Raw genomic sequence first — 22,981 nt, 5'->3', positions numbered from 1 at the left:
GAGTGCTGGTTGACATGCTTGTGAGAAAAGATACACTTACCTATCGTGGTCCAAGTAAGATTAAAATAAGATTATCAGAAGTTGACTGCAACCTTAACTTTGAACATCAGGCATTTACTGTAGTAAGGAAAGCTTTTCACGTAGCCCACTTGATTACTAAATGTATCATCTTGAGAGTAAAAGAGGTTATAACCCCCGTGTACTCAGCACTTATATGGCCCATAATTGAGTATAATGCCCCACCCATTTGGCATATACCATATGAAGCACCTGCAACAATTAGAGAGACCTCAGTGGTATCAAACAAAGAAGATCAAGGGGCTCCAGCATGCCTTACATGGACCAACTAAAGTCCCTCTCCCTACACTCAGTGCTGTATAGACTTCTTACGGGAGACTTATGCCTGGCCTATAGAGCAATCCAAGACCTACACCTAATGAACTTACTGCATATCCATAAATCAAATGGGTCTAGGTCCACCCATTCCAGGGACGTAAATATGGCCTTCGACTTAATTAGGGTATGCTGGAGGGACAGATTTATCTCACAGCGACTGCCATGTCTTTGGAACAGGCCACAAATTCATGTGAAACAAAGCACCTCTATGACACAGTTCAAGAGGAACCTGGACAAGTGGATAGGGCAACGTAAATTCTTACTTGGGATAGCGCCCACAACCCTCCTCGGCATGGGCAATAATCATTAAATACAATCTTGCGTATTGACTAGCACCTCTATGATATTACATTGGGTTGAAATGTCTAGGCTTAAAATGACCTCCGGATCAATAGCCTAGTAATCTTCTAAGAACCTATGATCCTATATGTGGTTGATTATCCACATCAGTTCTCATCTGGGGTGTTTTCTATGTGGAGTTTCCAGATTATTTGTGTGTGTGTGTGTGTGTGTGTGTGTGTGTGTGTGTGTGTGTGTGTGTGTGTGTGTGTGTGTGTGTGTCTGTGTGTGTGTGTGTGCCTGTGTTTAGCACTCTGTACAGGATTAGCTTCTTTGCCTTGAACAAACCTAGGATGGAGATTCTCCAGCTGTCCTGCAGCTGTGAACAGGATTATGCAGTTAATCAAAGAATGACTGAAAAAATTGACTAAATGTCACAGCTTAGCTCTGAACTCAGTAATACTCAGATTGCCACATGGGAATAGAAATCTTTCTTATTTACTATTTTTAATGGTTAAGTATGTTGACCCAGAAAAACATCTTTGACATATCATTAATGCCACTATGAGTGACAGATACACAATAATAAATAAAGGACACAATAAATTAATGAAAGAAGTTGGGCAACCTAAAATTAAATGGGATAAATACATGTCACAAGGTAATGAAATTAATCATATGATGGCACACAGGGGAAAAATAGCAATACCTATATGTGTGTGTATTTGTGTGTGTGTGTGTGTGTGTGTGTGTGTGTGTGTGTGTGTGTGTGTGTGTGTGTGTGTGTGTGTGTGTGTGTGTGTGTGTGTGTATGTTTTTTCCTGTTATATGAGTACAGAATACAGTCATATCTTGTCTTGACAAAAAGTGAATTCACACAGCTGACAGACCTTTAACTGTAACAGTGCTGTGTACAAAGAAACACAAAATAGTTAAGCTCTACACTAATACACTTAAAGTAACTACAGAGAATGGAATCAAGTGGTCAATATGAACTCTTAGTATCTCTAATGGGAGTAGGTTGATTCTAAACATAAACCTGAAACTTTAAAAGGTTAACCTTCCTGTCATTAACAATAAGCATAATTGCTGATCTGCTCAACATTCCAGCCTCACATCACTATAAACTGAAAATAATTAGCCTTAGTAATATCAAAGTTACTAACATACAGTGTTGACTGTTGTTGAATGAGTCATTTTATTAAAAAATGGAGAAAAGGAGTGAGCAGCTATTTTATTTACAAAATTCCCCTTTAATATGTACCTATAGGCTCAAGTCAAATCAGTCCACAAATTTGGTTGCAGATCCTGAAGTTAAACTGGTTGTTGTTGTGTCGTTCGGCTTTTCCCGGTTAGGGGGTGCCACAGCGGAACTCCGGTCCGCTAATGAGTGGTAGTTGATTTTTATGTGCTGAGTTACCAGCCCTAACGCACAACCTTCAACGAAGGTACGCCAATTCACGCATGTCTCCACACAGAAGATGCTCTAGCTGAGAATCGAACCGGACAGTGTCTTACTGTGAGGCGACAATGCTAAAATCAAAGCAGAACAAATCGGAAGCAAACAAGCTGGTTCAAATAAGAACAAACTGTTAAAACAAACTAGATAAAGAACCAGCTAAGTAACACTGGTGTAAAAACCTCTTTAATAAACAATTATATACAAAGACTGGATAAAAACAATAAAAAAGAAAGACAAGAGCTTTCACACCTGCTCTGGGTGCTTCATCAGATATAATAAAACATCAATAAAAGCATATTTAAACACCATAAAAATGAATGTCTCAGACTCCGTGACTTCAAAGCAGGTCTTAAAGTGATATGCTCTTCAGACCTGTACTCCTAGGTGCTTGCAGCAACATTATCCATTTAGTTTCTAGGCACTCTGTGAGAGTCCTTATGTCACCTCTGCTTAATTAACAGCATATAACTCAAGAGCCAAAAACTTAAACATATGTGTATTACCTGCACTGACCACATGTTTACCTAATGCATTTCTAACTTCACCTCCATTAATACTAAAGAAATGTTCTCTAATCCAATCTTTAAAACAATGATTAGTTTTCCCAACATAATAGCATTGACATATCTCGCAGACCGCTAAGGAGACAACATCCTTAGTGCTGCAGTCAGCATACAAATTAAACTCAAACACATGTCCAGTATCGTGATGTACAAAATAATTCTCTTCTTTGATATACCTACAAACATTGCAAGCCTTACAGGGGAAAGGCGCCTACCCTATCAGATATTTTAACCCTCCTTCTTGTATCCATACTCAAAGGCTTATAACAAAGCATCTTCTTCACAGAGGTGCTTTTCTTAAACAAAAAGTCTGGCTGCTTATCAAGGGCATCCTGGCACTTCTCATCAGACATAAGCAGTCGCCAATGCTTCCTAATCATGTTACACACAAGGTGAACATTACTAGAATATATTAAACACATTCTTAACCAAACACCCACACTATCCTTATTATCCAAAATGTCATTTATGTTTTATTAGATCTGATGAAGCACCCAGAGCAGGTGCGAAAGTGCTCATCTCTCTTTTTATTTATTTTCCAGTCTTTGCATATAACAACCTGTTTATTAGAGGTTTTTACACCAGTGCCACTTAGTTGGCTCTTTATCAGTTTGTTTAATAGATCTTAAAATATACCCATAAGATACGCAAGGATACCGAAAGCATATTATAGTAGAAAAAATACAAAGTTTAGCAAAGCATGACGTATGGAAATGAGAAATTATTTCAATAATGACCTTCCTTCAGAAGTATACAACTAAATAAAGCAGGGACCAGGTGACACAATTGTAACATAAACCCCACTTTTCTGTACCCTGTTGTGACTGAGAAATACATAATGTTTGGCAAAATATATAGCTGGGCTGTTATACTGAAATAATAGCTCTACATATGATCACCCTGACAGCTTTCATGCCACCATTTTCATAGCAGCACTTATCAGTTTATCTAAATCAAATCAGAGAATCTGCCCTTTAAATCCCCTGAATAGTAAACAGTTAACCACTGCAGACAAAATAAAGTATCAGCCCCAGAGAAAGCATGAAAGCTTAAATTAAGTTCTCAAGCCACCGATTTCATCTACAGCAGACAAAAAGAATATCTCTCTGGTTCATACTAAGCTACTCTGTTTTTAAAAGGTGTTGCTACCCTGACACTGGGAGTATCTGTCCAAAATTTCCTACAAGGTTGGTGTTAGATCCAGACTCAACAGCAGACTGTGCCATTGAATCTTAGTAATACTGTTAATTTTCCTAACAAATACAATGTCTGTTTCTACATTACGTTTGAAGATAATTGAGTAAATTACATGTTTTGTATTATGCTCTGCTGTGAAAAAATCAAAACCCATTTCCATAATTACCTGCTGCAAAAGAGCAAGCAATGTTTAGTTCAAGCAAGTAAATACTCACACTGTGAAATGTTTATCTGCAACTATTCACTTCACTAGCTTTTTACATGAATAGCAATTAAATGTGCACATCCAATTATTTACTGATGGGGTTATTTGTCTATTTATACAGTATCTTAAAACAGATTTATAATAGACATTGTCACAGTTTCTAGGTTAAAAAGAGTACACTCAGGAAACAGAAAAATCAGCAATTCTGAATGGAATTCTGGCAAAGCTGGTGGTCTGTAGTTGAAATGGCATGAAACAGAAGTACTAACATTCATACAAATAACTGGGATTTCTTGTATAAAATATTATTTTTAGAAAATAATGTTATACTACTTTACTTATGGAAATTAGTACCGTACCTGATTCTTATGATATAATAAGGTCATAAGAAAAAAAAAAGTGCACAAATAAAGGGTTTTAGACAACATGACATAAATACAAAGATACTTCAGCAGTCCTCTAGCAATTAACAGTCTAAAGTCACAAAAGTAACATGATTTCTGTTAAAGGGAAAATGTAGAATGGCATGGATTAGACCGACTAATACTGCATTAGTGGGCTGCACATATAAGGAAAGCTGCTTGATCTATTAAACAAAACCACACAAAAAGATAACCTCTTAATGTTGTACACATGGCAAGACCGAACAGGACAGATAAAGATACACAAGCCAGGTAAAGCTATGGATGACAACATAATAAAGGACACTGGCAGTAATTAAAAAGAAGTGCGCAACATATTATGCTATCATACTGATTGGAAAAGCTCATTTTAGTTACGTGTGAGACACAACTAATTGAACTTTCATACTTGAACTTTCATATACTGTATTGTGATTTTTATTTTATTTTATTTTACTTAATTTTATTTATTCTTTGTTCATACTGGATAGAGCACTGATCCAAAGGGACCATTTTCAGGCTTAGGCCAGACTTCTTTTAAAATGAAAGCTGATAACGCATGTCATTATTCCTAGTTGCAAGGTGCTGCAGACAAATATACCTCAGAATATCCAAATTAAAACATATTCGTGAGCCAGCCCGTTCCATATACCTAAACTGCAAGGATACCACCCCAAAATCCTAACATCCTTTTGAGAATCTAGGTTAATAATACTTCCCAGGAAACTGCTTGGGATAAGTGCTATTCTTTTACTTTTGAAAGAGAAGAAGCAAAGGATAACTGACTCCCAGAGACCAGCACTAACTACACTACCAAACATATAGCCCTCCAGTAGCCAACTGCAAGCCTCATAGGTAGTCATCCCAAAATTAGTAGGCACCAAGAACCATGGATTTGCACTTTTCAACTGTCTCTATAGCCAGCTTCATTAAATGGGGATCATGAGACAATGTATCAGTTGTCTCATGTTTACTGATAACCACATTCTACTTTAACAAACTGGCATAGCGTGTGTGAGGGAGATGTAGTTTTATATTGTTATAGGGGGCAAAGCCATGAAAAATAACATGCAGACTGTCAGTACCACACAATACTACACTAAACCACTCGCACACTTCAGACCTACTCATAGAACTCCATGTGCTGAGGCTCTTAATAGCAGCCCACCTAAACCACACAGGTGTCCTAAATGTAAGCTATGAAACAATTACCCGCAGCAATCACATCAGCACAAAACAAAGGCAGCACTCATCATGAAACATATGTCTTAAGAGTAGCATCTTACCCTCACCAAGAATGATGCCACCATATGAATACAAGATGATCAATTTCAACAAGTGGCTTAAGTATTGGTGCCATTCAAGGGGGATCCAATGCCTGTCAGCCTGGGATGACATGCTCGACAAGCCACGATGCTTCGCTAGGGACGGCTTGCACCTGTCACCCCTGGGCTTTCGGATATTGGCAAAGGCTCTTGCTACCCCCATAGTGCCTTTTTTAGGCAAGGCTCAAAAGACAAACCCACCTCCATAGGTATCACAAGGGATAAGAAACTAAGAGTAATGCTACTCAATGCCAGAAGTCTAAACCTCAAGATGCACGCACTCGAAACTCTCCTTAGCATAGAGAACATCGATATCTGTGCAGTAACAGAAACCTGGTTCAAGGCTCTCGAGAGCACCCTGGCACTACCAGGTTATACCTCATACCATGCTTTTCGGCCCCAAAACTTGGACCGTACTACAAAAGGAGGGGGGTATCAATATTCGTCAAAGATACCCACACCTCCAGGTTGGTGGCACAGCATGAAGCATCAGAGACTATCCATGTGCAACTAACAGTGGGTAAAACTGCCTTCCAGTTTATAGCCTGCTACAGACCACCCTCCCAAACCCAGGAACCCCACTTGGCCTTCCTGAGAACACTGGAAAATATGAAGGTCTCTCCGAACACCATTATAATGGGTGACTTCAACTACCCAAACATAGACTGGGAGAATTACTCTAGCTCCAACACCCTAGCCCAAAGGTTCCTAGAATTTATAAACTCAAATGCTATGGAACAACTTGTTACCACTCCCACAAGAGGGGAAAACATACTGGACCTGATCATCACCAACATGGGGACTCTATGCTCCAGACCAGAAGTGTATCCCTCACTGGTAAGATCAGACCATAAACTAATCTCACTGGATATTCACATCCTGACTCCACCCCTGCCCTGAAAGCCACAGTGAAAAACTTCTCTAAAGCAAATTTCACACTCCTCAAAACCGAGGTGGAATCCTTCAAAGCTCCCTGACATGTGAAAAATATGGCCCAGACCACAGAATCCTTTATAAACGCATTCTATGAACACCTTCAGGAATGCATGGATTATCTTCATAGGTATCTTATCTTCATAGGTTCTTACTAAGCTAACTGCCCTTGCGAGCCATTTTAAGCCTAGCCAACTATCCCCCCCCAGAGAAACCCTGCACCTTGTGTTTGTAAGACAAACACCTTAACCATTAGGCCACCCTCCCAATCCCAAATAAAACCAAGACCCAATCCTCCAAAGGCAGACGTCCTGTTTGGTGGACCCCAGCCATAAACAAACTATACAACAGAAGGAGGAAGCTACTACATGATAGAGCAAAATCCCAAAAAGGGAAGGCATCTCTGATCAATATTAGCAAAAAACAACGGGCACTCATAAAATTGTCTAAGGCCAGCTTTGAGAGAAAAACTGCACAGGACACTAAGGATAATCACAAGGCTTTCTTTAGTTATGTTAGGAACCTGAGTGGGAATTCCCAGATATGCTCAGAATTAGTCCAAAATGACAAAAAATACACCGAACCCACAGACATTGCCAACATCCTAGCTGACAGGTTCAGCGCAAACTTCTCCTCCCCCTCCCCACCAAAAGGGCAAATATTTATCCCAGCAGAGTGCTGCCCCCCTGACATCTCAGATGCTCAGGTAAGAGCTGCCCTCTCCAAAGCAAAAAACACAGCATCAATGGGACCAGACGGTGTCCTGGGCTGCGCCCTACATGAACTCCAAGAAGAGCTAAACCCAAACATAAAACTACTGTTCAAGCTCAGCCTTACTACAGGATATGTACCCAAAGAGTGGTGTACAGCAACAGTGGTCCTTCTCCATAAAGGTGGTGCCTCAACGGATCCTGAAAACTATCGCCCCATAAGCCTGACTAGCTTGGTCTGCAAAGCTATGGAAAGGATCATCATGGACCTCATAAATAAAGATATTAGGGACCTACAGACACTGGATCCTACCCAGTTCGGCTTTGTTAAGGGCAGATCCTGCCTCTTAAACCTGGTTGATTTCTTTGAAACAGTCACCAAGGCCATTGACGAGGGGAAGGTGGTCCACACAGCCTATCTGGACCTCGCAAAAGCCTTCGATACAATACCCCACTCGGGCATTATAGATAAGTTCACCAGCTTAAATATAAACCCTATGTCACTAGATGGGTTGCAAACTGGCTCAAGGACAGAACCCACATGGTTAGAATTGCTGGAGCCATGTCAGACTCCAAACCAGTTACAAGTGGCGTCCCCCAAGGCTCAGTCCTGGGACCTCTCTTGTTCGGTATATATTTCTCAGAGGTACAGGCCAACACAGAAGGACTGTGGCTGACTAAGTTCGCAGATGATTGCAAACTGGGCACCATAATCGACTCTCCAGCCGACACAAGCATCCTCCAAAAGGGCCTCATAGAAACAGACAACTGGTGCCAGAGCCATGGCCTCAAGCTGAATGCCAAAAAGTGTATAGTCATCCCCTTTGGCAAAAACAAAGTGCCCACAAATTACCACATAGGTGGTAATCCATTAAGTACAGAAGAAGTAATTAGGGACCTGGGGACCCAAGTTGATAGTAATCTCTCATTTGACAACCACGTGGCCAAAGTGGTTAGAAAAACATTTTATATAGCCCACCTAATCATGAAGGGATTCACATCTAGATCAGGGGAGGTCATCGTGCCTCTTTACTCATCCCTCATCAGGCCCATAATTGAGTACAATGCCCCTTTTGGGATGTATCTTACCAGACACCTGCAGCAACTGGAAAGACCCCAAAAGTACCTCACCAAGAGGATCATAGGGCTCAAACAGATGCTATATGCTGCCCGGTTAAAGAAACTCCAGCTCTACTCAGTGGCATACCGCCTGCTCAGAGGCGATCTGTGCCTGACGTATAAAGCCATGTCCAACCCGGAATTAATGGACATGCTGCATCTCAGAAAATCCAAATCTCATCAAGCTACACGCTCGAGAGACTTGAACCTCAGCACTGAAATAAATAGGACATGCTGGAGTGACAGATTCAAAACCCAGAGGCTCCCTTCACTCTGGAATAAAATCCCAGTCCAGGTTAGGCAGAGTCCCTCATTGACTCTCTTCAAGAGGAATCTTGATGAGTGGATGGGAGATCGTAGGTTTACCCTGGGTATCACTTCTGTGTCACTGTTAGACAGAGGCACAGTATACTAACCTCAAAAAAGGGCATAGCAAAATTAATTTAAAATGGGTGGTGAAAGCCAAACACACTCTGGCTAGGCTTATAAATGCCCTAGGGCAGATAGCCTAGTATGAACCTATGAACCTATAAGAGTCACACTGACTCAGTTCAAAATCCCAAAAAGCAAACCTCCACACAACTGAATATTCTAGTGTTAGGTAATGCCATAGTGTTTTAGACTGATGCATCACTCATTGAGATGTGATAGTTGCCTATCAGGTGCTAGGATTCACTATATCAAACACCAAGAATGATGCTGCAATACCAACACTTGGCTGAGCTTCTGCTGACATTCTATGGGGGTGCAAAAATCTATATTAGCCTAGGGGGATGGTAGACAGTTCCACCTACTTTGCCAGTGATGACCTGTACATTTCACCCTAATGCTTTTGTAAACTGGGTGCATTGGCTTTTTAGGCAGAGTCAGTCTTCTAAAGCTTCTAACATAACAAAAAAATAAATAAATTAATAAATAAATAAATAATTGTAACATAAAGGTATTGCTGCTCAATGCTAGGAGTCATAAAAAAAAACTCTACTCCCTACAAGCACTCCTTAGTTGGAAAACATTTGACATATGCGCTGTCACAGAGCCCTGGTTCAAGACCAGTGAGAGCACTCCATCAGTGCAGGATTTCAATTCCTGCTACACATTCAGCTCCACCACATTAGATGAAGGCACTAAAGTATGCAGTGTTGATACATTTTTAAAAAATAATTTCACCTCTGGCATTAATAATAAGATAATGACCTGGAACTCCTGTAAATCCAACTTAATCTTTACATACTCCCCTTATCATGTCATAGGTAACTATAGGACCCCCTCTATGCCTCCCCCAGCACATACCTCTTACCTAACCAGTTAGCAGTCCCTATTTATTAAGCTAAATACCATTCTCTTAGAAGACTTCAATTACCCTTCCATTAAATGTGAGACTTATACATCCCGAAACATGTATGCCCAGAAATTTCTGGACATCATCAATATAAACCCTCTTAACTTGTTAGTCCACACCCATACCATGGGTGATAAAATCTTGGACTTTTTCCTTAACAGTACGAGACAGCTTTGTTCCCCATGAACAGTAACTTCCTCCCTGGTCAAACTGGACCTCAAATCAGTCACGTTCAAATTAAGACTGAAGCTGGAAGCATCCTCCAATATCTCAGTGTCCAGAGATTATGCCAGGTCTGATCTACTAAAACTGAGGGATGACCTGACTAAATTCAAACCCCCCTTCCATCTTCATGAGCACATTGCTCATGTGGAGTCTTTTACCTCCAAATTCTATACACATGTAAATAATTGCACAGACACATCTGCCCTCCCAAAAGAAGCAAATCTAACATCAAATTTAAAAATAAACCCATGTGGTGGAAGCCTAATACAAACATGCTTTATAATAAACGAAAAAACTTCTTGCAAGCAAAAATAAATTTAACTCTGAAGATGTCAATAATGCTTTTGATAAACTTAATAAGGAACTCCAGCATATGATCAAATCAACCAAAGCTTGATGTGAGGTAAAAGTAGCCACTCAGGTGAAGGATAACCATAAAGCCTTCCTTATCAGTGTTAGAAATCTCATAAATAATGCCCAGCACTGCACAGTGTTAATGGCAAGGAATATCAAATACTTGGGCCCTGATAAGAAAAATAATCTACTAGTAAGCAAATTTAGTTCAAACTTCACCCCCTATACTTTCCTATATTCCAGGATCACACACCAGCCCCTATACCCCTCATAAATCCCCCAGGAGCAAAATCTTAAGGTGCTGTCCAAGACTGTCCACTAGTCAGCCTGAAAAGGGCCTTGTTAGACCTCCTATAAATGTTATTCAGTATCAGCCTCCAACAAGGCATTATGCCAGATGAATGGACGACACCAACAGTTATCCCCTTGCACAATGATGAGGTGTCAAAGCACCCATGTAATTACAGACCCATAAGGCTGGCAAGCCTCATCTGCAGGGTTATGGAAAGGCTCATTATGAATTTAATAAATAAGGATATAGGTAACCTACAAATTTTAACCCATCAAGTTACTGATAACCACTTTCTACTTTAACAAAGCTGGTCAACTTTTTCAGAAGGTTACTGAAGCAATGGATGAGAGCAAATGAGTACATATCAAATATCTAGGTGTCACAAAGGCATTCAGTACCATGCCACATTCTGGCATCATAGTTAAATACTTTCAGTTAAATGTAAATCCATATGCAACTCACTGAATAGAAAACTGACTAACAAACACAATTCAGGATATTAGGTGGGTGGCTCTACCACCTCCAAAAGTCTTGCCACTAGTGGTATATCCCAGAGATCACTCCCTAGGCAACTCCTCTTTGGCATTTACCTATCAGAGGTGATAGCAAATGTTAAAGGTTTATGGCTAACCACATTTGCAGATGACTGTAAACCTGGTGCGTCCTGAACTCCACAGAGGATAACAAAATCCTCCAACAGGGTATTTCCTTAAGAAACAGTGAGTGCCAAAACCATGGACTAAAACTAAATGGATAAATGTATATTTTAGCAATCATGTCTTCCCTTGCAGCTATCATACTGACAACACACACCCTTGAAAGCTGATCTCATAGTCAAAGATTTGGAAACCTATATTAACTATGAACTGTCCTCTGATCACCACATTTCTGCTATTGTAAGGACATCCTTTTTCTTAGGTTCATAGTTTCATACTAGGCTATCTGCCCTAGGGCATTTATAAGCCTAGCCAGAATGTGTTTGGCTTCCGCCACCCATTTTAAATTTATTTTGCTATGCCCTTTTTCGAGGTTAGTATACTGTGCCTCTAACAGTGACACAGAAGTGATACCCGGGGTAAACCTACGATCTCCCATCCACTCATCAAGATTCCTCTTGAAGAGGGTCAATGAGGGACTCTACCTAACCTGGACTGGGATTTTATTCCAGAGTGAAGGGAGCCTCTGGGTTATGAATCTGTCCCTCCAGCATGTCCTATTTATTTCAGTGCTGAAGTTCAAGTCTCTCAAGCGCGTAGCTCGATAGGATTTGGATTTTCTGAGGTGCAGCATGTCCATTAATTCCGGGTTGGACATGGCTTTATACATCAGGCACAGATCGCCTCTGAACAGGCAGTATGCCACTGAGTAGAGCTGGAGTTTCTTTAACCGGGCAGCATATGGCATCTGTTTGAGCCCTTTGATCCTCTTGGTGAGGTACTTTTGGGGTCTTTCCAGTTGCTGCAGGTGTCTGGTAAGGTACATCCCAAAAGGGGCATTGTACTCAATTATGGGCCTGATGAGGGATGAGTAAAGAGGCACGATGACCTCCCCTGATCTAGATGTGAATCTCTTCATGATTAGGTGGGCTATATAAAATGTTTTTCTAACCATTTTGGCCACGTGGTTGTCAAATGAGAGATTGCTATCAACTTGGGTCCCCAGGTCCCTAATTACTTCTTCTGTACTTAATGGATTACCACCTATGTGGTAATTTGTGGGCACTTTGTTTTTGCCAAGGGGATGACTATACACTTTTTGGCATTTAGCTTGAGGCCATGGCTCTGGCACCAGTTGTCTGTTTCTATGAGGCCCTTTTGGAGGATGCTTGTGTCAGCTGGAGAGTCGATTATGGCGCCCAGTTTGCAGTCATCTGCGAACTTGGTCAGCCACAGTCCTTCCGTGTTGGCCTGTACCTCCGAGAAATATATACCGAACAAGAGAGGTCCCAGGACTGAGCCTTGTGGGACACCACTTGTAACTGGTTTGGAGTCTGACATGGCTCCAGCAATTCTAACCATGTGGGTTCTGTCCTTGAGCCAGTTTGCAATCCATCTAGTGACATAGGGGTTTATATTTAAGCTGGTGAGCTTATCTATAATGCCCGAGTGGGGTATTGTATCGAAGGCTTCTGGCAGGTCCAGGTAGGCTGTGTGGACCACCTTCCCCTCGCCAATGGCCTTGGTGACTGTTTCAAAGAAATCAACCAGGTTTAAGAGGCAGGATCTGCCCTTAACAAAGCCGAACTGGGTAGGATCCAGTGTCTGTAGGTCCCCAATATCTTTATTTATGAGGTCCATGATGATCCTTTCCATAGCTTTGCAGACCAAGCTAGTCAGGCTTATGGGGCGATAGTTTTCAGGATTCGTTGAGGCACCACCTTTATGGAGAGGGACCACTGTTGCTGTACGCCACTCTTTGGGCACATATCCTGTAGTAAGGCTGAGATTGAACAGTAGTTTTATGTTTGGGTTTAGCTCTTCTTGGAGTTCATGTAGGACGCAGCCCGTGACATCGTCTGGTCCCATTGATGCTGTGTTTTTTGCTTTGGAGAGGGCGGCTCTTACCTGAGCATCTGAGATGTCAGAGGGGCAGCACTCTGCTGGGATAGATATTTGCCCTTTGGTGGGAGGGGGAGTTTGCGCTGAACCTGTCAACTAGGATGTTGGCAATGTCTGTGGGTTCAGTGTATTTTTGTCATTTTGGACTAATTCTGAGCATATTTGGGAATTACCACCCAGGTTCCTAACATAACTAAAGAAAGCCTTGTGATTATCCTTAGTGTCCTGTGCAATTTTTCTCTCGAAGCTGGCCTTAGACAATTTTATGAGTGCTCGTAGTTTTTGCTAATACTGATCAGTGATGCCTTCCCTTTTGGTATTTTGCTCTATCATTTAGTAGCTTCCTCCTTCTATTGTATAGTTTGTTTATGGCTGGGGTCCACCAGACAAGAGGACTGCCTTTGGAGGATAGGGTCTTGGTTTTATTTGGGATCGATGATCCCTGCATTCCTGAAGGTGTTCATAGAATGTGTTTATAAAGGATTCTGCGGTCTGGGCAGATTTTCCACAGGCCCGGGGCTTTGAAGGATTCCACCTCGGTTTTGAGGAGTGTGAAATTTGCTTTAGAGAAGTTTTTCACTGTGGTTTTCTGGGCAGGGGTGGGGTCGGGATGTGAATATCCAGTGAGATTAGTTTATGGTCTGATCTTACCAGTGAGGGATACACTTCTGGTCTGGAGCATAGAGTCCCCATGTTGGTGATGATCAGGTCCAGTATGTTTTCCTCTTGTGGGAGTGGTAACAAGTTGTTCCATAGCATTTGAGTTTATAAATTCTAGGAACCTTTGGACTAGGGTGTTGGAGCTAGAGTAATGCTCCCAGTCTATGTTTGGGTAGTTGAAGTCACCCAATATAATGGTGTTTGGAGAGACCTTCATATTTTCCAGTGTTCTCAGAAAGGCCGAGTGGGGTTCCTGGGTTTGGGAGGGTGGTCTGTAGCAGGCTATAAACTGGAAGGCAGTTTTACCCACTGTTAGTTGCACATGGATAGTCTCTGATGCTTCGTGCTTTGCCACCAACCTGGAGGTGTGGGTATCTTTGATGAATATCCATACCCCTCCTTTGTGGTTCGGTCCAAGTTTTGGGGCGAAAAGCATGGTATGAGGTATAACCTGGTAGTGCTGGGGTGCTCTCGGAGCCCTGAACCAGGTTTCTGTTACTGCACAGATATCGATGTTCTCCATGCTAAGGAGAGTTTCGAGTGTGCATCTTGAGGTTTAGACTTCTGGCATTGAGTAGCATTACTCTTGGTTTCTTATCCCTTGTGATACCTATGGAGGTGGGTTTGTCTTTTGAGCCTTGCCTAAAAAGGCACTATGGGGTAGCAAGAGCCTTTGCCAATATCCGAAAGCCCAGGGTGACAGGTGCAAGCCGTCCCTAGCGAAGCATCATGGCTTGTCGAGCATATCATCCCAAGCTGACAGGCATTGGATCCCCTTTGAATGACACCAGTACTTAAGCCAATTGTTGAAATTGATCATCTTGTCTTCATATTGTGGCATCATTCTTGGTGAGGGTAAGATGCTACTCAAGGTCAGGGTCATACCGGCCTGGGCTACATGCTCAGAGAGCTTCTTTATGTCTCTTTTCATGTAGTCCAGGGAGGTACGTGTCAGGTCATTCACACCAGCATGGACAATGACTGAGTCATATTTGTACTTGCCTTGGAGTGACCTGAGTGCTTGTGTTATGTAGCAGATCTTAGCACCCGACAGGCTGCTCACCGTGACCCTCTCCTTGTTCAGCCTGGTGAGCGGGACGTCAGTGTGCCTGATGATAGTCACCTATTACAAGTGTATCAGGTGTGTTGTTTAGTCTTAAGGGCTGTGACTGTTCGGCACACTGGCTTTGTGAGATATGTGTTGCACGTGTTTTGTTTTGGGGTAGCGGTTGCTTGGGTGTCTGCTTTGGAGGTCTCTGCTGCTTAGGCAGATCTTTATTTAGAGCCTCCGAGTATGATTTTGTGTGATTATGTGTTTGGTTTGCTGTCGTGGTAGGTCTATGTGAGACTGGAATTGTAGTGAGTGTGGTTTCCTTCTCCTCCTGACTGGCTATGCCAGTACTGAGTTGAGAGAGCTTAGCCTCCAGTTTGGCTATATGGTTGCATCTCTCACATGTGTTGGAATTTGTTGGGAGGAGGAGAGGGTTGTCTGTGTACATGAGGCAGTTGTAACATTGCCTCAAGATTCCCAGATTCACCAGCTGGACCGGAGAAGAGATTGACAACTGACCTTTGGACATGCTAGAATAATATTGGGAATTCCTTAATAATTGAAAACAAGGACCAGTGGGGAGTGAGGGTGTAGTGCTTTCAATTTTTAGTGCTGACTTATATAATTGCTTTAGCGAGCAAGTGCCAGGTAACTTAAGTGCAATGTGTTACAGGTAACTTAAATGCAAAAAGGACAAACAGTAACTTTCTTTCAAGTGAAACAAGGAAATAAGTACAGTAAGCAATGCAGATATCACTAGTGATCCACAGAAGCGCTGAGAAGCTGTGTATTAGGTGGAATTAGCGTTCCAGGGAAATAACAAGCAAACAAACAACAAGCATATAAACAAAGCTAGATTCAGCAGGCCTGGATCTAGTCTATGCTACAGCAAACAAGGTGTACCAATTTCAGTAAGATACAGTTCAAATATTCAGGCACTATAAACCTTTAACCAGAAATTCCCAGCTCAGAAGGGCAGAGTCCAGCCTCTTCTCCCACAAGAGTGCAGACCACGAACCTTCTTAATGTAAAATAACTGGCCTGAAGCCCAAGTGCTTAAACCAGAACTAATGCACTTTAAGAATAACAGACACTGGGCTCTCAATCAGCAGTTCCCAACTTAGAATGATGAAAGCTACCTGTCCTGCCACCACAGTGCATGCCACAAACCTTCCTAATATAAAACAACTGGTCTGAAGCCCAAGTGCTTAATCCAATCTTTGAGGAACTTATATCTAAAGGTATGGTGTTGAGGTCCAGGGAAGTAACCATTCTGCTGCATTTGACTCTCATCAGGCCGGTCATTGAATATAATGCCCCATCTGGTATGTACTCTTCCAAACACTTGTCACAACTGGAGTGACCGCAATGCTTTCTCACTAAGAGGTGTCCCTCTACTCAGTATCATACAAGCTATTATGAGGTGACTTCTGTCTTGCTTATTGACCCTTAACAGACCCTGTCCTGTTGGATCTACTACACATTCACAAGTAAAGTGGTTAACACTTACTCAAGGGATCTCAGTCTCTTCTGAAACATTAACAGAAGAGGTTAGAGGGGTAGATATATATCACAGAGAATAACTCTTCTATGTAATTTTCTTCCACTTCACATAAAAAGAAGTGTTTCTCTTACTCTTTTCAAATATAATTTGTATGAATGGATGGCAAATGACAAATTTACCTCCATTCTAGCTACCATGTCCCTCATGGATAGGGGTAACAAGTAAAATCGCCCAACATATCCATGATTAGCCCACAGTTTATGTAATTCAAATGCAAAATATAAGGGCTATAATCTACCTAAGGCTAGGCTTCTTAAGATCCTCACAGATCAAAACCGTAGTAAGTACACATGAACCCAAGAACCTAAGAAGGGATATGTAATTTCATATTTAACCAGATCTACAGAAAATTTAAATAGTCAGTCAAACATAATTATTTTTCTTTCAAACATCTTTATTAAAGTTACATATATGACAAAAGCAATCTTACATTTATATAAATGAAAAACATACCAAATGATATCACTTTAGTTGCAAACAGTTTACATAACAGACACCATCGAAACAACTGTAGTTGTAAACATTATACATCACTTATAAGCCATCCAGTCATTGTCAGTTAAGCATTATATAGCTCATTCAAATCCTGCCTCTTAAACCTTGGTTCCTGCTCTGCATATACTGTTCCCACAATTTCCATTTTTCCTATGTAGTTTGCTCCTTCCCTTTTCTAAAGATCCCAGTACCAGTTGTTTTATCTCTGTTACTATATTCACAACTTCTACTAAAGTTGGTCTAGACTTTGATTTCCATTTTTTAGTAATTGCTTTTTTGGCAGCCACCATAATTAAACTCAGCAAGGCTTTATTATGTCTAGGCAATTCTGATTCTGCAGCATAACTCAAAAAAATCATCTCACCAGTCAGTCCAATCTGCTCATCCAGCATCTCCGACAGAGTGGCCTGCAGGAAATCACAAAAGTCTACCAGCTCATCTAACTTCCAAAAAATATGTTCCCAACTACCACTTTCTTGCCTGTCACACCTTCAACATTTGCTATCCACCTGGGAAAAAAATTCTTTGGAGTCTACTTGGGGTATAAAAACACATATGTAAACACTTCCAGGCAAAGATCCTAAATCTTCTAGACTTTGCCTCATATTTGGGAGATATACACATATTCCCCCATTGTCTCTTTGTGAATTGCTTATCCAGTTTCTCTTTCCAGTCCTTTCTAAGTTCCTCTGATTGATTCTTATAATTATCATGCAATATTGTATATGCTTTACTAATTATTCCTTTTTTAATGTCAGCTTCTGTTCTAGATTCTATTGAAAACTCTGCCAGTGCTGGTCTTTCAATTAGGAGCTCCCTATTTCCTTTTCTTTGTCTACACTCATATCAATCCTTGATAGGGAAGGCAATCTCTAACCTGCAGTCCAAATAAATTCTTGGCCTCTTCCCATTCCATTCCATCTCCCTTTCTAGTTATATCTGCTCCCAATACCTTGGTTCCTTTGCCAGTTTTCTCCAATAAATTCCAGCCCCCTCTTGCCTGTTACATGTATCCCTGACCACAGTCAACCCTATCGACAAAATCTCTTTTCTCCATTCTCATGCTGGTTTAGTTCTTAGAATACTCCCTGTTATTTTATGAATATAACACTTTGTATGATTTTGGTTGTTCTCCTTAAGGGTCTGCATTCAAAATCCCAATCTCTCCTTACTTCTTGTACTTCCTGCCTGTGTCAGCATCATTCCTTTCTACTTTGAATTATACATTTCTTCTTGTGCTGTGTATAAGAGCCTTAACTGTGTTGCTCTAAAATACTCCCCTCAAATTAGGTAATCCTAGTCCACCTTATTCTATTGGTAGAATCATCTTATCCCACTTGACCCTTGTTGCCTTCCCTACCCAGATAAAATCCTTCAACTCTTTTTAATTGCTATCCACAACTTCTCCGCTGGTTGACAAAAGTATGCCTGACCTGTGTATAAGACTAAAGGGATTAAAAACATGTTAGTGGCTTGTATCTTAGTATCCATACCCATATAACAAAACTTCCAGTTTCTCAATTTTTGTATTATCTTCTGTTTAATCTTTTCCCAAATATCCTTAGCTGCCACCACAGAGTCATTTCTAATCCATACTACTAAATACTACATTTTATTATTTCCCCAGAAATATGGATATTGTTGGACTAATTTGCATGTCGGTACATAACTTACCACTATTGCCTTTGTTTTAGGTTCATTAATTTTGTATCCCAAGAAGATATGAAGCTGTCTTAAAATGTTCCACAACACTATAATGTCCCTTTCTAGTTTTGTCATGTATAAAATAATGTTTGTTTGTTTGTATAATATCATCTGCAAATATAGCCAGTTTTATGACTACCACACCAATTATATCCTTGAATTTCTGAGTCACTTAAGTCAAACATAATTCTTAAGCCAATTCTGTTCTAAAAGAGTTGCAAATAACTTTTAGTTACTTGTTTTCCTATTAGTTTCCATGACTACATACTCCAAAACAGGATTTTTTTATTTCCATTACCTTTCATCATTGGCTTTAGTCAAAAGGGTACTCTACCCCTCTGTTCATTAATGTGTACTAATTTCTACTTAAGAGTAAGAGAACACGGTCATTTATGTCTGTGCTCTGCAAAACATTCTTTTGAGAAATATGAGCTATTCAACATGAGTGGTAGTAGAAGGCTTACCCATAGTAAAGCATGGAAAGTTAAAATGGAAAGTAAACTTGGAACAACTATGTTAGTGTTGAACACACCTAGTTTTTATTTTTCAAGAGATAAGAAAAATATTTTAACACTGTCCAAAGTTGTAGCAATGAAATGTGGCGCTCTGTACAACGCAACAATATGTCACCCCCCCCACCATTCATTTTAAAGTGTGACAGCTTACAGGCTGTTATTAAGTAATGAACATTACTGCTTATTAGTCAGACTGTAAATTATTAATCTTCTTTTATTTTTTGAAAGGCAAGCTTACAAGTTGCCCAATAAATGTTTCTTATGCAACTTGCAAGCTATCAAACTTTTTTAAAGTTGCAGCGAACTCTACAAAGTGGTGACTGGGGGTGGATACCCTGCTCATCATCCCTTCCTATAGTGCAGAAGTTGTCTAAATGCAGCTTGAGAGAACATGTGCATATGTGTGCATAGTAGTTGTTAGCTGGTACAAGCAGGCATATTTAAACAAGATGGTCTAGAACTGGCAGCTGGCAAATAATTTACTTGCATATATATAAAAAAAGGCAGGGTCCTGCCCCAGTGTATTTCTGTCATCCACAGCCTCCTACAAATTGAGCAGACAGAGAAGTTAAGCATCTCAGAAATAAAAGAGTCGTTGTGTCTTTCGGCTTTTCCTGGTTAGGGGTCGCCACAGCGGAACTCCAGTCCACTAATGATTGGCAGAAGATTTTTACGTGCCAAGTTGCCAGCCCTGACACAACCTTCAACGAAGGTACGCCCATTCACGCATGTCTCCACACAGAAAACGCTCTAACTGAGAATCGAACCGGACAGCGTCTTACTGTGAGGTGACAATGCTACCTCAGCACCACTGTGACTACAAAGCTTCATGCCTATAAAATTTTCTTCCATAAGAATAAGGTACGTGTGTCATTCCTACTAAAATGATACTTAGAGCTGAAGAGCCTAGCGACTTTTGATAATGCTCAGTCGTTTTGTGTTCATTTTATTTTCATATGTAGGTCCTGTGATACCGACAGAGTAGCTCAGATGAATTCTGCAAAGCCAGAAACCCGACCGCCACTTCCCACTAAAAGACAGTCAACCATACAGAAATCTGGGCAATGTATCCTCTCGGTTTTTAGTTGCACAAAGGCAACAATAAATAACTTATTTATAACTTTAAAACGTTGTCATTTTTATTTTCTATAATTTCTAGCATTTTGTAAAGTTTAACAATCACATTTCTTGTACATTCAGTCATGTTTCTCATACATTTTATTGTGGTTGTTTGAATAAAGGAAGCTGTCTTTCACTTAGAGGTGGTCTGACATTTTGACGAAGGCCATCCTGACACACACACACACACACACACACACACACACACACACACACACACACACACACACACACACACACACACACACACACACACACATATATATAGCCACACCACACATACCTCATAGAAAAAAAATTCTGGACTTTCTTATTTAAACTAATTCAATACTTTATGTGTTCTCAACCAACAGCAGCATATAAGAGTAGTTGCCTTAAGGTAAAATAATGTAACTTATATTGTGGTACCACCATTTTTCCAAATTTCTGGTATCTTCTTTAGTCTTTGTAAACATATTTTCAGAAAATATACATTCTAAAAAAAGACAGATGACATGCACCTTCTATCGACAGATAACTATTAATAGGATGGCATTATCATCATCATCATCATCATCATCAAAACATCTAGTTACTTGCGCGAAACTTGACTATTTTGCCAGATTCGCAGAATGTTACAGGCTACAATAAGATGACAAAATGAATACACATAGCATTATGCATACATGACAAATAAGTTTTAGAGGCGATAGGGAAAAAGATGGTGCAGTTACGCTCTACAATATGTTTGCAGAGTGTAAAACGTGAAGGCTGAAAATGCTTCAGTAGCTGATACAACAGGTGAGTTGTTAAAGTCCCAGACAAACTTTACAATAGCACTGTTACTTTTGAGAATATATCACCAAAAATTTATTATTTCAGTGATAAACAGCACTTAGTAATTTTGAGTTTTCCATAGCAGAGCTTTATTCTTGTTCTTATTCATTAACTACAAATGAAAAAAGGGAAAATCTTTTTACTGGAGCAAGGTTTATGTACTGACAGTGCTAAGTCATTGCCAGCGAGATTAACTGCACACATGTTCCAATTTAGGCCGTCAATGACATGAGCTAGTTACTGTACACTTCATGCACAGACCAGCTGAAGCAGCACTTAATGCTCAAAGTTTTTTTTCCATGAAAGAATCAGAATAGAAAACCACAGGAAACAATATTTTGTTTTACAAAAGTGATTGTGTTTTATCAACTCTGCTCATTATATCCTCTTTGGCAGCACTGTCTCTGAAGCTAAGTTGATTGTATGCATCACATTTAAAGGGTATCATTTTTCAAATTTCCATTCCTTATAAATATGTCATTTATGACAGAAAAAAGGTATTGTTAAAACCTCAAGCCATATTGTCTTTATTATCACTAAGCTGCCTTCCAACCTGGACCTTAACAGAATAATAAAAGAAAGCTTACAGAGTTGATGGATTATTAATTGCCTTGAATATGCTTCAAGACAAGAATGAGTTCATTAATCTAGAAAAATCTGGCAGAATGTACCTTATGTCTCCTGAACTGGCTGACATTCCCCTCCATTTGTTCTTCATTAATGAAATGTACAGCCAGACCTACAATTCCTAGTAACAACTAAAATTAAGTTTGCTGACCTAGTTTAGATGGGCAATATGTTAAAAAAACAAATACAAAGATTAATGTGTAAAGACAGCAATTACTGGACTTTGAATGTCATGTGAACAACTGGATAGCTACTGCTACACTTATCCAAAACACACCTTGGCATACTGATAGAATGCAACTGGCAACAGAAATCATGTTACTTTGTTTTGTCGTATCGATTTGTAGATGACCTGTATTATCATGACAAGGACAACACTGAACTACACAAAAAACTATTTTAGATAGAAAACATTGCATTACAACACAAAGCAGACGTTGATTAATATTATAAAAAAGTAAAAATGAAAGATAAAAAAAATGAGTGTGGAAGGTTTAGTAGCCATTTAAGAAGGTGTACTGGGTTCTCTTGTATATAAAAAAATAATTATATATAAATAATAGGTCATGCAAATGTAAAGACTTTGTTTAGGGCAGTTTAAAGATTGCATGCAAAGGGATGGCCATTAAAAGGTTCAATGCTGCCCAAATAGTCATTTGCAGGTATAAGATCTCTTCAACGTCTAACAAATTATACACTAATAAAGACAACATTTTGAAAGAAAAAAATATTTGTTTTACCTGTAGACTGCCATCACTGCTCATCTGACTGAGGTTCTTCAAAATGAACATTTATACAGCAAAAAATGTAATTCTACAAATCTGCTGTAGCAGCTCACAACAAATAAGGGTACTTACGTATCATCGCAACCAGATTTTCACGGTTGCGAAAATAGCATACTTCAACTGAAACGAAGCCATGCAACACTGTAAAGTGTTACTGAAAATCCTTACTGCTCATGAAAAAGTGTGGGTTACCTTCAGGAAGAGCAGAAAGTGTATAAATCCTCTTCCTGATTTGCGTGCTGTACAGATGCACGCTTTAGTTGTCAGGGCTGGCATAGTACATGCTG

At 40.1% G+C, this 22,981-nt stretch overlaps 1 protein-coding gene across 4 annotated transcripts in view; it reads right to left on the bottom strand.

The window, feature by feature from the left end:
* PID1 (phosphotyrosine interaction domain containing 1) overlaps nucleotides 1-22,981 on the bottom strand; it is a 523,618-nt gene that overhangs the window by 7,096 nt on the left and 493,541 nt on the right. Inside the window, exon 1 of one of the 4 annotated variants that reach the window (XM_044070414.1) lies at nucleotides 22,650-22,735. The exons of 2 other annotated variants lie outside the window; for them this stretch is intronic. In XM_044070414.1, coding sequence (XP_043926349.1) covers nucleotides 22,650-22,700 — 51 coding nt within the window. In that variant the 5' untranslated portion in view covers nucleotides 22,701-22,735. Of the gene's footprint in view, nucleotides 1-21,953; nucleotides 22,016-22,649; nucleotides 22,736-22,981 lie in introns of those variants that run through there. One more of the 4 variants, XM_044070415.1, reaches the window with a different exon arrangement.

The sequence above is a fragment of the Protopterus annectens genome, chromosome 4.part1 (genome assembly GCF_019279795.1).
Source record: "Protopterus annectens isolate FY-2018-M chromosome 4.part1, PAN1.0, whole genome shotgun sequence".
Classification (NCBI taxonomy): Eukaryota; Metazoa; Chordata; order Ceratodontiformes; family Protopteridae; genus Protopterus; species Protopterus annectens.
The sequence above is the reverse complement of the archived record's forward strand: the minus strand, read 5'-3'. Positions and strand labels throughout refer to the sequence as shown.